Genomic DNA, 14,547 nt, shown 5'->3' with positions numbered 1-14,547 from the left:
ATTCTTATAATCCACTCTAGGAAGAAGAGTTTGTGCAGGACAAACACTCGCAAAGATGGAATTGTTCCTGTTCTTTACAAGCCTTATGCAAAAATTTACCTTTCGTCCTTCCCCAGAGATAAATGAATTTCATGCGAAACGTGCAACAGGACTAGCAATTCCTCCCATTTCTCAGAAAATCTGCTGTGTATCCCGAATATAAGGAAAAAAAGCAACTTCAAGAGACAATTTGCCTCACAAAATAGAGGCTTGGTAATGTGAGGTGTAGCACGTCACATATTCGATGGTATAAAACCTGTCATATTACAAATGTAGGCCTGGAATAATGAGTAATCACATTGTTCTTGTGTAAAACTCATCTCAATCTTGCCGACAGAGTGTTTTCTTAGTATGCAGTAAAGCAATCTACTTAGTGTGAATTGGCTAAATTTAATGAGCAAGTAGGTCAATATTCACCCTTTCCCATCTCTTCTATACATCAGTCTTAATAAAATGGAACTTTACTACCATGTAGAATAATGATGATTTTTGGCAATGTGAACTTGTAAAATTGTGCCATTGCAGGGGAAATTAATTTTGTGATATGAATAGGCATGCTGGACCCTTCGGTGTAAGAGGTTCTTTTTGTGGCTTCTCTTTGTCTGAGTTAACAAGTGAAGGTCCTAATAGGGTGAAAATTCCACTAATAATTCTGAATTCCATTCAAGGATAAAATGTTTTCTTCGAAGCAAAGCAACCAGTGAAATAAAGGTATTAAATTAGAATGATTTCCCCACTATTCTACATGGAGTTTAGCAATTATACGATTGGAAAGTGGGAATCTTAGCTGGTAGATGCATCAAATCAATTTGCTTCTAATTCTAATCTCTAATTGGGACAGATCACAGGTTTTACAAACATGGAACTGATCCAGACATTGAGGGGAACTCATAATTACATTATTAAAAATGTCTAAAAAACTACTTTTAAAAATTAAATACATAAATAAAAAAGAGACATTTTGGACTAATGGAAGAACAAATCTAACAGTTGCTGTGCATGCTCTTTGAAATGTTCTCGACTATCCCAAGCCTGTATTTTTCTAAGACAATGTCCTTATGCCAAGCCTGTTGTCTATGCATTGGGGTGGTATCTTGGAATGAAAAGAAGTTCAGCAATGGGAAGGTATCTTCACCTTTGCTTTTGGAGTCTTTATTTAGGGGAAACAGTCTACACACTGCGGTCTGATCTAGGCTCTTTATTACCGTATATACTCGAGTATAAGCCGACCCTAGTATAAGCCAAGGCACCTAATTTTCCCACGGAAAACTTGGTAAGCTTATTGACTTGAGTATAAGCCAGATTTGCATTGTCCCCTCATCCCTGTCCTGCTATGTGTGGCTCCCCCTGTTGTATTCATGGCTCGGTGTCCTCCCCCTTGTATGCATGGCTCCCCTGTACTCCCCCATGTATACATGGCTCCCCAGTACTCCCCCATGTATGCATGGCTCCCCCGTACGCCCCTGTGTATGCATGGCTCCCCCATACTCCCCCGTGTATGCATGGCTCCCCTTCCCTCCCCTGCCATACTCACCCCCGCCTGTAACAGTCTCTGCACTTCCCTGCTTCTCCATTGTCCTGGGTCGGCAGCTTCTTCCTCTGCAGAGCTGTGATGTGGTACCCCTCATTAAGGTAATGAATATGCACTCCACGCCTATGGGTCACTTTTCAAAATCTCACAGCAAGCTTGCCCACAGTCCTGATTTTGTTGCGAATGTTTCATAAACTACATTGTAAAATTTTTAGAGTTTATCAAACCCACTGTTAGGGTTGGCAGAATGCACTAAATAAAATAAATAATAAAGTGCAATCACAACCCGGGGCCCACAGTGCAGAGATGTAAAACTGCTGCTAGTGTGAACAATGATGGAACAGACAGAGATTGCCTGGACACACTGTGCTAACGCCACACAGTGTGAACGGAACACCAAGCACCAAACTCCGTTACTCCACAGAGAGGTATTGAATGAATGCATACAGTGTGCTATGCCCTTTTCAAACATCACAGGGAAAACATGAGGAAAAGCTTGCTATGCATCAGAGCTGTGTCAATCACACACAGAAACTAAACAGATGCTGAGCATAATACCCTGACAAGGGTTGAGCTTGCTTTGAAACTCTACTGTGCTAACCGCACATGTGTAGGTAACAGATGATAAGCCAAGTGGCTAATTGCCCTCACTAATGCTAGCTGCCTGCCTATGCTTACAGTCAAATAGCCAGACAGATATACAACACTCACAGACAGAGTGGTAGAGCCTCCATTCACATAGCCACATATAAATGATACTAGCACGCCCGCCTGTGCCTCTGAGAGCCTTTTAAACCCAAGGCTCCACCCCAAACACTCATGCCCAGCCAGCCGTGACATCATCCACAGGCCAATCCGGAGCTGCCACATCACCAGAGCAGCTGACGTTCGACAACCCATGAGAAGACGCAACATCACGGACATGCTCAGTAAGGTGATTTCTAGACTTAGACTCCAGAGCGTCACATCACCGCAGCCTTTCGCTGGTTACCATAGACTTGACTGGAGAGCCAGCAGTAACCAAGGGAACACCACAAGAGACAAGACACTGGGACCCATGTCTATGCTCTGCAGCATCCGCAGCGGCGGTACCTGAAAGAGAGACCGCAGATGCAAATAAGGCTTGGGATCTATCCCATGCAGCGGGAGAATCCAAATGCCTAACATTACCCCTCACTTAACATCCCCTCCCTGATGACGTTTGCCACACTTGAAAGTCATTACATGCTGGGAGGCATGGATGTGCTCTTGCTCATCAGCTGAAGCTCTCTTTTGCTCCAAACGCACTGTGCCTCTTTTAGTACAGGAGATACCATCCCATTTCCAGATATATGCCTCACAATGACTCACCGGATGAAGATCAGATGGTACATAGATCTCGCCCCGGGAGCACCTGGGCCTTTAGACACAAACTCTCACAGAAACTGCCCCATTTTGTATGCTCCCTGTCACCTAATCAATCTGGGGAGAATGGAGGAGCAACCAAGGCATCCCCAGAAGTACCCAATCCATACCCTCAGAGACAACAATAAAATAAATTATCTCCTGATGTTTTGGAGACATGGTGAGAGTAAGAGGTATAGTCTGATGGCAAATTGAGTTTGGTAAAACGGACCCATTAGCTAACTGTATGGACAAAGGCTTAGGAAGCATCACTAATGGAATTGCGTGCCATTGGGCGAAAGTAGCAGACATGAAATTGCCCTCAGCCCCAGAGACCACACAAGCCTCAGCAACTCAGCGTTGAGAGTAGTCGACCCAAGCATCAAAGAAACCCCAAAGGCCAATTTGGAAAACACATCAAGTGGAACTAGTGAGCCTCTCCCTAAAGCCACTAGACGACGTGACTCCCTCTGATGCTTGGGACATTTATTAGCAAAATGGCAGGCAAAACATTTAGGTTTTAGAAGTACAGAGTGGGTGTTTGATTCCGCTCGAGAGACATCCATGGGCTCTACAGGGTCATCAACCTGAGTTGGAGGATCCATGGGATGGGTGAAGTTCAGAGCCAACCGAATCCCAGATCTACTCTGAACTCGTTCCAACTGCCCCTCAGCATGCCGGAGATCTATGAGAGTGGACACAGATGTTAATTCGTCCAGAGTAGTAGGAATCTCCCTAGTGGCCAAAGCATCCCTGACATGATCTGCTAAACCTCTCCAAAAAATAGGTATCAGGACCTTATCAGGCCACTCCAACTCTGAAGCCAGAGTGTGGAATTGGATGGCAAATTGACTAACCAAGGACGAACCCTGAGATAGACCCAGAAGTTGGAGTGTGGTATCATGGGTTACTTGTGGCCCCAAAAAGACTACTTTTATGACACCCAAAAAATGGGAGGCGCTCCAGACCACCTGGTCTTTAAGCTCCCACAGTGGGGTAGACAACTCCAATGCTCTGTCCATCAACAAAGACACCATAAATCCCACCTTAGCTAGCTCATACGAGAAATGTGAGGCCTGTAACTGTAACAGTGAATTGAGCACTGATTCACAAACTCCCTGCAAGCCTTGCTGTCTCCTGAGAATTTATCAGGTAGCAGAAGATGTGAAAAAGACGGAACAGGAGCTGCAGCAGAAACTCTAGAGACCACTTTGCTGACTGCTTCTGCCGCTACTGCAGATAAATCCACAGCTGAAGTTGCCTGCTCAAGCGTGGACAGCCTGTCCTCCAGCTGCTGGATGTACTGCTGGAGATGCTGCTCATCCGCCATTGCTAGCCAGCCCCTGGCGCTAGTATACTGTTAGGGCTGGCGGATTGCTCTAAATAAAATAAAAAATAAAGTGCAATCGCAACCCGGGGTACACCATGCAGAGATGTAAAACTGCTCACCTTAACATCAGTAAGGCAATTTCTGGACTTAGATTCCAGAGCATCAGATCGCCACTGCCTATTGACGGTTACCATAGACTTGGCTGGAGAGCCAGCAGTAACCAAGTGAACACCGTAAGCCTGAGCAAGATACTGGGACCAATGTCTATGCTCAGCAGCACCCGCAGTGGCTGAACCTGAATGGGAAACCGTAGAGGCAGATAAGGCTTGGGATCTATCCTGTGCAGCGGGAGAATCCTGACCCCTAACATTCACCTCCCCAAAAGTGATTTCAGGATTGCAATCTCTCAATGTGAGGGCATAATATTCTAGGCAACTGTATCTCACCTATAGGCCACATGAGTTCAGGAGTGAAATATTTCTAGTTAATGAAGTTATCCGGCGCCACTTACTTCCAAATTAAGAAGTGGGGCCAGTAATGTCAAGTCTATTAATATAGTAATGATTGTGTTTGCAAGTAAATAATATTCTGACCTATTTTAATTAGATATCTATAGTTTGTGCCTGCAAGCCAGCAGATATGGTGTTTGCAGATACATTTCAACGGCCTTACTGAACTCCCAATGCAGAAGTGAGTGAATTACCCCTTTAAACAACAAAATACATCATGGATAAGGTACATAATCTTCCATTTATGTTTCCCGCATGATGTACAGTTAGTGCTGTAGTGCTTCATCATTGTCCCAGACATTTCAATATTCTTTCTTTCCTCCTCTGTTATTTCTGAATAATGTGTATATTACAGATTCTCAATCAGGCAGGTCTATCAAGCAAACTTTTGGTCAACATTGCAGCCTCTTCTTTCCTAGTATCAGTGTATACTTCTTCACTAATATGACATCCAGCTTCCTTATCAAATGCTTGTAGCACCAATCTAGGGTTGAGCGACTTTCATTTTTTTAAGATCGAGTCGGGTTTTGCAAAACCCGACTTTGTCCAAAGTCAAGTCGAGTGAAGTCGGCCGATTATCGCGAAAAGTCGGGGATCGACCGAAACATGAAACCCAATGCAAGTCAATGGGGAAGCATAGTCGGCAGTGAGTGGAGGCCAGGAAAACACCTACAGTGCCCATTTTAATGCCAAAAACATCAATTCTTGTTTCTGAAGCTTGTCAATTTTAATTAACTTTCTAATAATAGTTGGGCATTGGAAATTGGGGGTCATTTGGCAAAAGTTGTGGGGGGTAGGGCTGGTTCAAGGTTTTAGTGGGCCCAGGAAACGTGGACTACGTCATGGCGGTGGAGTAGTGAGAGGTAAGTATTTCAACTTTGCAAGTGCTGTGATCCTGAGCAAGCAGGGAGGCCCACTCGTTCGCATTGGCTCTGGCACAGGGCCCCTCAAAGTACAGCGGTGTGTTTGCACGGCGGGGGCGCCTCCCACCGGCAGCGACACTTTTGCGTACTCTGAGGGGCCCTGTGCCTGTGACATCGCCAACGAGTATGCCCCCCTACCTGTTGAAGAAACCTGCACTTTCATCTGCACCTTCCTCTTTGTCCCTGTGTAAGGTGGTATAGTATGCGGGAAGGGGAATTTGACTTTCAGCAGGGTCAGATTGTGGCTGTGTAGCGTGCAAGGGGAATGTAGTGGTCTGGGTCGAAAGCCTGAAGATTAAAGGTCAGGAAAATAACACAGGACAACACCAAGGTGCGGCACACACCGTTACTAGGCCCAACCAAAGTAGTAGGCCAACTGCAGTTTAATTATTTAAAATGTAAGCCGAAAGCCTGAACATTGAAGGTCGGGACAACAAAACAGGAGAAAACCCAGTAGCATCAGACACCGTTTTAAGGGCCCAACCACACATTTTAACCCCTTCACCCCCAAGGGTGGTTTGCACGTTAATGACCGGGCCAATTTTTACAATTCTGACCACTGTCCCTTTATGAGGTTATAACTCTGGAACGCTTCAACGGATCTTGGCGATTCTGACATTGTTTTCTCGTGACATATTGTACTTCATGATAGTGGTAAAATTTCTTCGATATAACTTGCGTTTATTTGTGAAAAAAACGAATATTTGGCGAAAATTTTGAAAATTTCGCAATTTTCCAACTTTGAATTTTTATGCCCTTAAATCACAGACATATGTCACGCAAAATACTTAATAAGTAACATTATCCACATGTCTACTTTACATCAGAACAATTTTGGAACCAAAATTTTTTTGGGTGACGGAGTTATAAGGGTTAAAAGTTGACCAGCAATTTCTCATTTTTACAACACCATTTTTTTTTAGGGACCACATCTCATTTGAAGTCATTTTGAGGGGTCTATGTGATAGAAAATACCCAAGTGTGACACCATTCTAAAAACTGCACCCCTCAAGGTACTCAAAACCACTTTCAAGAAGTTTATTAACCCTTCAGGTGTTTCACAGGAATTTTTGGAATGTTTAAATAAAATTAAACATTTAACTTTTTTTCACTCAAAATTTGTTTCAGCTCCAATTTGTTTTATTTTACCAAGGGTAACAGGAGAAAAAAGACCCCAAAATTTGTTGTACAATTCGTCCTGAGTACGCTGATACCCCATATGTGGGTGTAAACCATTGTTTGGGCGCAGGGCAGAGCTCGGAAGGAAAGGAGCGCCATTTGACTTTTCAATGCAAAATTGACTGGAATTGAGATGGGACGCCATGTTGCATTTGGAGAGCCCCTGATGTGCGTAAACATTGAAACCCCCCACAAGTGACACCATTTTGGAAAGTAGACCCCCTAAGGATCTTATCTAGATGTGTGTTGAGCACTTTGACCCAACAAGTGCTTCACAGAAGTTTATAATGCAGAGCCGTAAAAATAAAAATCATATTTTTTCACAAAAATGATCTTTTCGCCCCCATTTTTTTATTTCCCCAAGGGTAAGAGAAGAAATTAGACCACAAAAGTTGTTGTGCAATTTGTCCTGAGTACGACGATACCCCATATGTGGGGATAAACCACTGTTTGGGCGCATAGCAGAGCTCGGAAGGGAAGGAGCGCTATTTTACTTTTCAATGCAAAATTGACTGGAATTAAGATGGGATGCCATGTTGCGTTTGGAGAGCCCCTGATGTGCCTAAACATTAAAAACCCCCACAAGTGACACCATTTTGGAAAGTAGACCCCTTAAGGAACTTATCTAGATGTGTGTTGAGCACTTTGACCCAACAAGTGCTTCACAGAAGTTTATAATGCAGAGCCGTAAAAATAAAAATCATATTTTTTCACAAAAATGATCTTTTCGCCCCCATTTTTTTATTTCCCCAAGGGTAAGAGAAGAAATTAGACCACAAAAGTTGTTGAGCAATTTGTCCTGAGTACGACGATACCCCATATGTGGGGGTAAACCACTGTTTGGGCGCATAGCAGAGCTCGGAAGGGAAGGAGCGCTATTTTACTTTTCAATGCAAAATTGACTGGAATTAAGATGGGATGCCATGTTGCGTTTGGAGAGCCCCTGATGTGCCTAAACATTAAAAACCCCCACAAGTGACACCATTTTGGAAAGTAGACCCCCTAAGGAACTTATCTAGATGTGTTTTGATAGCTTTGAACCCCCAAGTGTTTCACTACAGTTTATAACGCAGAGCCGTGAAAATAAAAATTCCTTTTTTTTTTCACAAAAATGATTTTTAGCCCCCAGTTTTGTATTTTCACAAGGGTATCAGGATAAATTGGACCCCAAACTTTGTTGTCCAATTTGTCCTGAGTACGCTGATACCCCATATGTGGGGGGGAACCACTGTTTGGGCGCATGACAGAGCTCGGAAGGGAAGGAGCGCCATTTGGAATGCAGACTTAAATGGATTGGTCTGCAGGCGTCACGTTGCATTTGCAGAGCCCCTGATGTACCCAAACAGTACAAACCCCCCACAATTGACCCCATATTGGAAACTAGACCCCCCAAGGAACTTATCTAGATGTGTTGTGAGAACTTTGAACCCCCAAGTGTTTCACTACAGTTTATAACGCAGAGCCGTGAAAATAAAAATTCCTTTTTTTTTCACAAAAATGATTTTTTAGCCCCCAGTTTTGTATTTTCACAAGGGTATCAGGATAAATTGGGCTCCAAAAGTTGTTGTCGAATTTGTCCTGAGTACGTTGATACCCCATATGTGGGGGGGAACCACTGTTTGGGTGCATGACAGAGCTCGGAAGGGAAGGAGCATCATTTGGAATGCAGACTTAAATGGATTGGTCTGCAGGCGTCACGTTGCATTTGCAGAGCCCCTGATGTACCCAAACAGTACAAACCCCCCACAATTGACCCCATATTGGAAACTAGACCCCCCAAGGAACTTATCTAGATGTGTTGTGAGAACTTTGAACCCCCAAGTGTTTCACTACAGTTTATAACGCAGAGCCGTGAAAATAAAAATTCCTTTTTTTTTCACAAAAATGATTTTTTAGCCCCCAGTTTTGTATTTTCACAAGGGTACCAGGATAAATTGGGCTCCAAAAGTTGTTGTCCAATTTGTTCTGAGTACGTTGATACCCAATATGTGGGGGGGAACCACTGTTTGGGTGCATGACAGAGCTCGGAAGGGAAGGAGCGTCATTTGGAATGCAGACTTAAATGGATTGGTCTGCAGGCGTCACGTTGCATTTGCAGAGCCCCTGATGTACCCAAACAGTACAAACCCCCCACAAGTGACCCCATATTGGAAACTAGACCCCCCAAGGAACTTATCTAGATGTGTTGTGAGAACTTTGAACCCCCAAGTGTTTCACTACAGTTTATAACGCAGAGCCGTGAAAATAAAAATTCTTTTTTTTTCACAAAAATGATTTTTTAGCCCCCAGTTTTGTATTTTCACAAAGGTATCAGGATAAATTGGACCCCAAAAGTTGTTTATCAATTTGTCCTGAGTACGCTGATACCCCATATGTGGGGGGGAACCACTGTTTGGGCGCATGACAGAGCTCGGAAGGGAAGGAGCGCCATTTGGAATGCAGACTTAAATGGATTGGTCTGCAGGCGTCACGTTGCATTTGCAGAGCCCCTGATGTACCCAAACAGTACAAACCCCCCACAAGTGACCCCATATCAGAAACTAGACCCCCCAAGGAACTTATCTAGATGTGTTGTGAGAACTTTGAACCCCCAAGTGTTTCACTACAGTTTACAACGCAGAGCCGTGAAAATAAAAAATCTTTTTTTCCCACAAAACTTATTTTTTGGCCCCCAGTTTTGTATTTTCCCAAGGGTAGCAGGAGAAATTGGACCCCAAAAGATGATGTCCAATTTGTCCTGAGTACGCTGATACCCCATATGTTGGGGTAAACCCCTGTTTGGGCACACGGGAGAGCTCTGAAGGGAAGGAGCACTGTTTTCCTTTTTCAACGCAGAATTGGCTGGAATTCAGATCGGATGCTATGTCCCGTTTGGAGAGCCCCTGATGTGCCTAAACAGTGGAAACCCCCCAATTATAACTGAAACCCTAATCCAAACACATCCCTAACCCTAATCCCAACGGTAACCCTAACCACTCCTCTAACCCAGACACACCCAACCCTATTCCCAACCGTAAATGTAATCCAAACCCTAACCCTATCTTTAGCCCCAACCCTAACTGTAGCTCCAACCCTAGCCCCAACCCTAACCCTAACCCTAGCCCTAACCCCAGCAATAACCCTAGCCCTATCACTAGCCCTAACACTAGCCGTAACACTAGCCCTAACCCTAGCCCTAACCCTAGCCCTAACCCTAGCCCTAACCCTATCCCCAACCCTAGCCCTAACCCTAGCCCTAACCCTAGCCCCAACCCTAGCCCTAACCCTAGTCCTAACCCTTGCCCTAACCCTAACCCTAGCCCTAACTCTAGTCCTAACTCTAGCCCTAACCCTAGCCCCAACCCTAGCCCTAACCCTAACCCAAGCCCTAACCCTTGCCCTAACCCTAACCCTAGCCCTAACTCTAGTCCTAACTCTAGCCCTAACCCTAACCCTAATGGGAAAATGGAAATAAATACATTTTTTAATTTTTTTATTTTTCCCTAACTAAGGGGGTGATGAAGGGGGGTTTGATTTACTTTTATAGTGGGTTATTTAGCAGATTTTTATGATTGGCAGCTGTCACACACTGAAAGACGCTTTTCATTGCAAAAAATATTTTTTGCGTTACCACATTTTGAGAGCTGTAATTTTTCCATATTTGAGTCCACAGAGTTATGTGAGATCTTGTTTTTTGCGGGACGCGTTGACGTTTTTATTGGTAACATTTTCGGACACGTGACATTTTTTGATCGCTTTTTATTCCGATTTTTGTGAGGCAGAGTGATCAAAAACCAGCTATTCATGAATTTCTTTTGGGGGAGGCGTTTATACCGTTCCGCGTTTGGTAAAATTGATAAAGCAGTTTTATTCATTGGGTCAGTACGATTACAGCGATATCTCATTTATATCATTTTTTTATGTTTTGGCGCTTTTATACGATAAAAACTATTTTATAGAAAAAAATAATTATTTTGGTATCGCTTTATTCTCAGGACTATAACTTTTTTATTTTTTTGCTGATGATGCTGTATGGCGGCTCTTTTTTTGCGGGACAAGATGACGTTTTCAGCGGTACCATGGTTATTTATATCAGTCTTTTTGATCGCGTGTTATTCCACTTTTTGTTCGGCGGTATGGTAATAAAGCGTTGTTTTTTGCCTCGTTTTTTTTTTTTTTTTTCTTACGGTGTTTACTGAAGGGGTTAACTAGTGGGGCAGTTTTATAGGTTGGGTCGTTACGGACGCGGCGATACTAAATATGTGTACTTTTATTGTTTTTTTTATTTTATTTAGCTAAAGAAATGTATTTATGGGAATAATTTTTTTTTTTTTCTTTATTTAGGATATTTTTTTTATTTTTTTTTTACACACATGTGGGGAATTTTTTTTTTACTTTTTTATTTTGTCCCAGGGGGGGACATCACAGATCATTGATCTGGCAGTGTGCACAGCACTCTGCCAGATCTGTGATCTGCTGTGCAGGGCTGCAGGCTTACCAAGTGTCTGCTCTGAGCAGACACTCGGTAAGCCACCTCCCTCCCTGCAGGACCCGGATGCCGCGGCCATCTTGGATCCGGGACCTGCGGCGAGGAGGGAGGTAGGAGACCCTCAGAGCAACGCGATCACATCGCGTTGCTCCGGGGGTCTCAGGGAAGCCCGCAGGGAGCCCCCTCCCTGCGCGATGCTTCCCTATACCGCCGGTACACCGCGATCATGTTTGATCGTGGTGTGCCGGGGGTTAATGTGCCGGGGGCGGTCCGTGACCACTCCTGGCACATAGTGCCGGATGTCAGCTGCGATATGCAGCTGACACCCGGCCGCGCTCCCCCCGTGAGCGCGGCCGATCGGCTATGACGTACTATCCCGTCGAGGGTCAGATAGGCCCAGGTCACCTCGTCGGGATAGTACGTCTAAGGTCACAGAGGGGTTAAAAACAACTACTTAACGAGAGCCTTAAGATTGAAGCTCAGCTTTATACAGTGGAGGACAACACCAGGGAGCGGCACACACCGTTAGTAGGCCCCAACCACCAATTTTTAAAAACAAATACTTAATGAGAGCCTGAAGGTTGAAGCTAAGACAAGGAAACCTGGAGGAGAACACCCAGGAGGAGGAGAACACCCAGGAGGAGGAGAACACCCAGGAGCGTCAGACACCGTTAGTAGGCCCCAACCACCAATTTTTAAAAACAACTACTTAATGAGAGCCTGAAGGTTGAAGCTCAGCTTTATACAGTGGAGGACAACACCAGGGAGCGGCACACACCGTTAGTAGGGCCCAACCAAAGTTGTAGGCCAAATGCAGTTTAATATCTGCTACTATAGGCCGAAAGCCTAAAGACTGAAGCTCAGCTTTATACAGTGGAAGACAACACCAAGGAGCGGCACACACCGTTAGTAGGGCCCAACCAAAGTTGAAGGCCAAATGCAGTTTAATATCTGCTACTATAGGCCCAAAGCCTAAAGACTGAAGCTCAGCTTTATACAGTGGAGGACAACACCAGGGAGTGGCACACACCGTTAGTAGGCCCCAACCACCAATTTTTAAAAACAAATACTTAATGAGAGCCTGAAGGTTGAAGCTCAAACAAGGAAACCTGGAGGAGAACACCCAGGAGGAGGAGAACACCCAGGAGGAGGAGAACACCCAGGAGCGTCAGACACCGTTAGTAGGCCCCAACCACCAATTTTTAAAAACAACTACTTAATGAGAGCCTGAAGGTTGAAGCTCAGCTTTATACAGTGGAGGACAACACCAGGGAGTGGCACACACCGTTAGTAGGGCCCAACCAAAGTTGAAGGCCAAATGCAGTTTAATATCTGCTACTATAGGCCGAAAGCCTAAAGACTGAAGCTCAGCTTTATACAGTGGAGGACAACACCAGGGAGCGGCACACACCGTTAGTAGGCCCCAACCACCAATTTTTAAAAACAAATACTTAATGAGAGCCTGAAGGTTGAAGCTCAGCTTTATACAGTGGAGGACAACACCAGGGAGCGTCAGACACCGTTAGTAGGCCCCAACCACCAATTTTTAAAAACAACTACTTAATGAGAGCCTGAAGGTTGAAGCTCAGCTTTATACAGTGGAGGACAACACCAGGGAGCGGCACACACCGTTAGTAGGGACCAACCTGGGAAAGGTGGGGCAAAATAATTTGAAATCCAGGAGTGGTTCATTTTAATGAAGGTTAGATCATCAACATTTTGGGTAGCCAGACGAGTCCTTTTTTCAGTTAATATTGAACCAGCAGCACTTAATACTCTTTCTGATAGCACACTAGCTGCTGGGCAAGCAAGCTCCTGCAATGCATATTCTGCCAATTCAGGCCAGGTGTCTAATTTGGATGCCCAGTAATCAAATGGGAATGACGCTTGAGGGAGAACATCGATAAGGGCTGAAAAATAGTTAGTAACCATACTGGACAAATGTTGTCTCCTGTCACTTTGAATAGATGCTGCAGTACCTGTCCTGTCTGCGGTCATTGCGAAATCACCCCACAACCTGGTCAGAAAACCCCTCTGTCCAACGCCACTTCTGATTTGTGCACCTCTAACACCTCTGCCCTGTAGCCCCCTGCAGCTCATGTGAGAACCATCACCGGCGCTGTGTGCTGGGAATGCCTGAATCAAACGGTCTACAAGAGTTGCTTGTTTGGTTGCTAATATTTGTTCGAGGTTCTCATGTGGCATAATATTTTGCAATTTGCCTTTATAGCGAGGATCAAGGAGGCAGGCCAACCAGTAATCATCATCGGTCATCATTTTAAGAATGCGTGGGTCCCTTTTGAGGATACGTAAGGCATAATCCGCCATGTGGGCCAAAGTTCCAATAGTCAAATCTGCGGTTGTGCTGGTTTGAGGGGCAGGTACAGGCAAATCTATGTCACTTGTCTCCCTCAAAAAACCTGAACCCGGCCTTGCCACACCAGCAATTTCCATTGGACCCGGAGAAGCTTCCTCATTTAAAAAATACTCATCCCCATCATCCTCCTCGTCCTCCTCCTCTTCGCTTGCTACCTCATCCTGTAGACTGCCCTGACCAGACAATGGCTGACTATCATCAAGGCTTTCCTCTTCCTCGGCTGCAGACGCCTGCTCCTTTATGTGTGTCAAACTTTGCATCAGCAGACGCATTAGGGGGATGCTCATGCTTATTATGGCGTTGTCTGCACTAACCAGCTGTGTGCATTCCTCAAAACACTGAAGGACTTGACAGAGGTCTTGGAGCTTCGACCACTGCACAGCAGACAACTCCATGTCTGCCATCCAACTGCCTGCCCGTGTATGTGTATCCTCCCACAAATACATTACAGCAGTGGCGGACACTGACAGCTTTGGGCCCCTGTGCAAGAAATGTGTCTGGGCCCCCCTCCCTGCCCAGCATCAGACCTCCCAACTTTTGAAGATGGGAAAGAGGGACAAAGCTTGCGGCGCGCAACGCGTGCCGCGGCAAATTTTAGGCCATGCCTCTGGCCACACCCATTCATAACTAGTCACACCCATATCCACGTCCCAACCACACCCATTTAGCACTGCTGATCACACTTTCATAAAGAATAATTATAAATAAAAAAATATGGCCACACAGTGCTCCATACTGTATAATGGCCACACATGATGGTCAATACTGTATAATGACCGCAGATAATGCTCCATACTGTATAATGACC

General features: G+C 44.8%; 1 protein-coding gene across 1 annotated transcript in view; it reads left to right on the top strand.

Annotated features, from left to right (window-relative positions):
- Positions 1 to 1,102, top strand: part of LOC143810212 (cytochrome P450 2K4-like) — a 48,696-nt gene extending 47,594 nt beyond the window's left edge. The window contains exon 9 of the mRNA XM_077293086.1: positions 21 to 1,102. Coding sequence (XP_077149201.1) covers positions 21 to 202 — 182 coding nt within the window. The 3' untranslated portion in view covers positions 203 to 1,102. The remainder of the gene's footprint in view (positions 1 to 20) is intronic.
- The last annotated feature ends 13,445 nt before the right edge of the window (positions 1,103 to 14,547 follow it).

The sequence above is a fragment of the Ranitomeya variabilis genome, chromosome 2 (assembly GCF_051348905.1).
Source record: "Ranitomeya variabilis isolate aRanVar5 chromosome 2, aRanVar5.hap1, whole genome shotgun sequence".
NCBI classification, from domain to species: domain Eukaryota; kingdom Metazoa; phylum Chordata; class Amphibia; order Anura; family Dendrobatidae; genus Ranitomeya; species Ranitomeya variabilis.
Note: the sequence above shows the minus strand (reverse complement) of the source record. Positions and strands in the feature narration are given on the sequence as shown.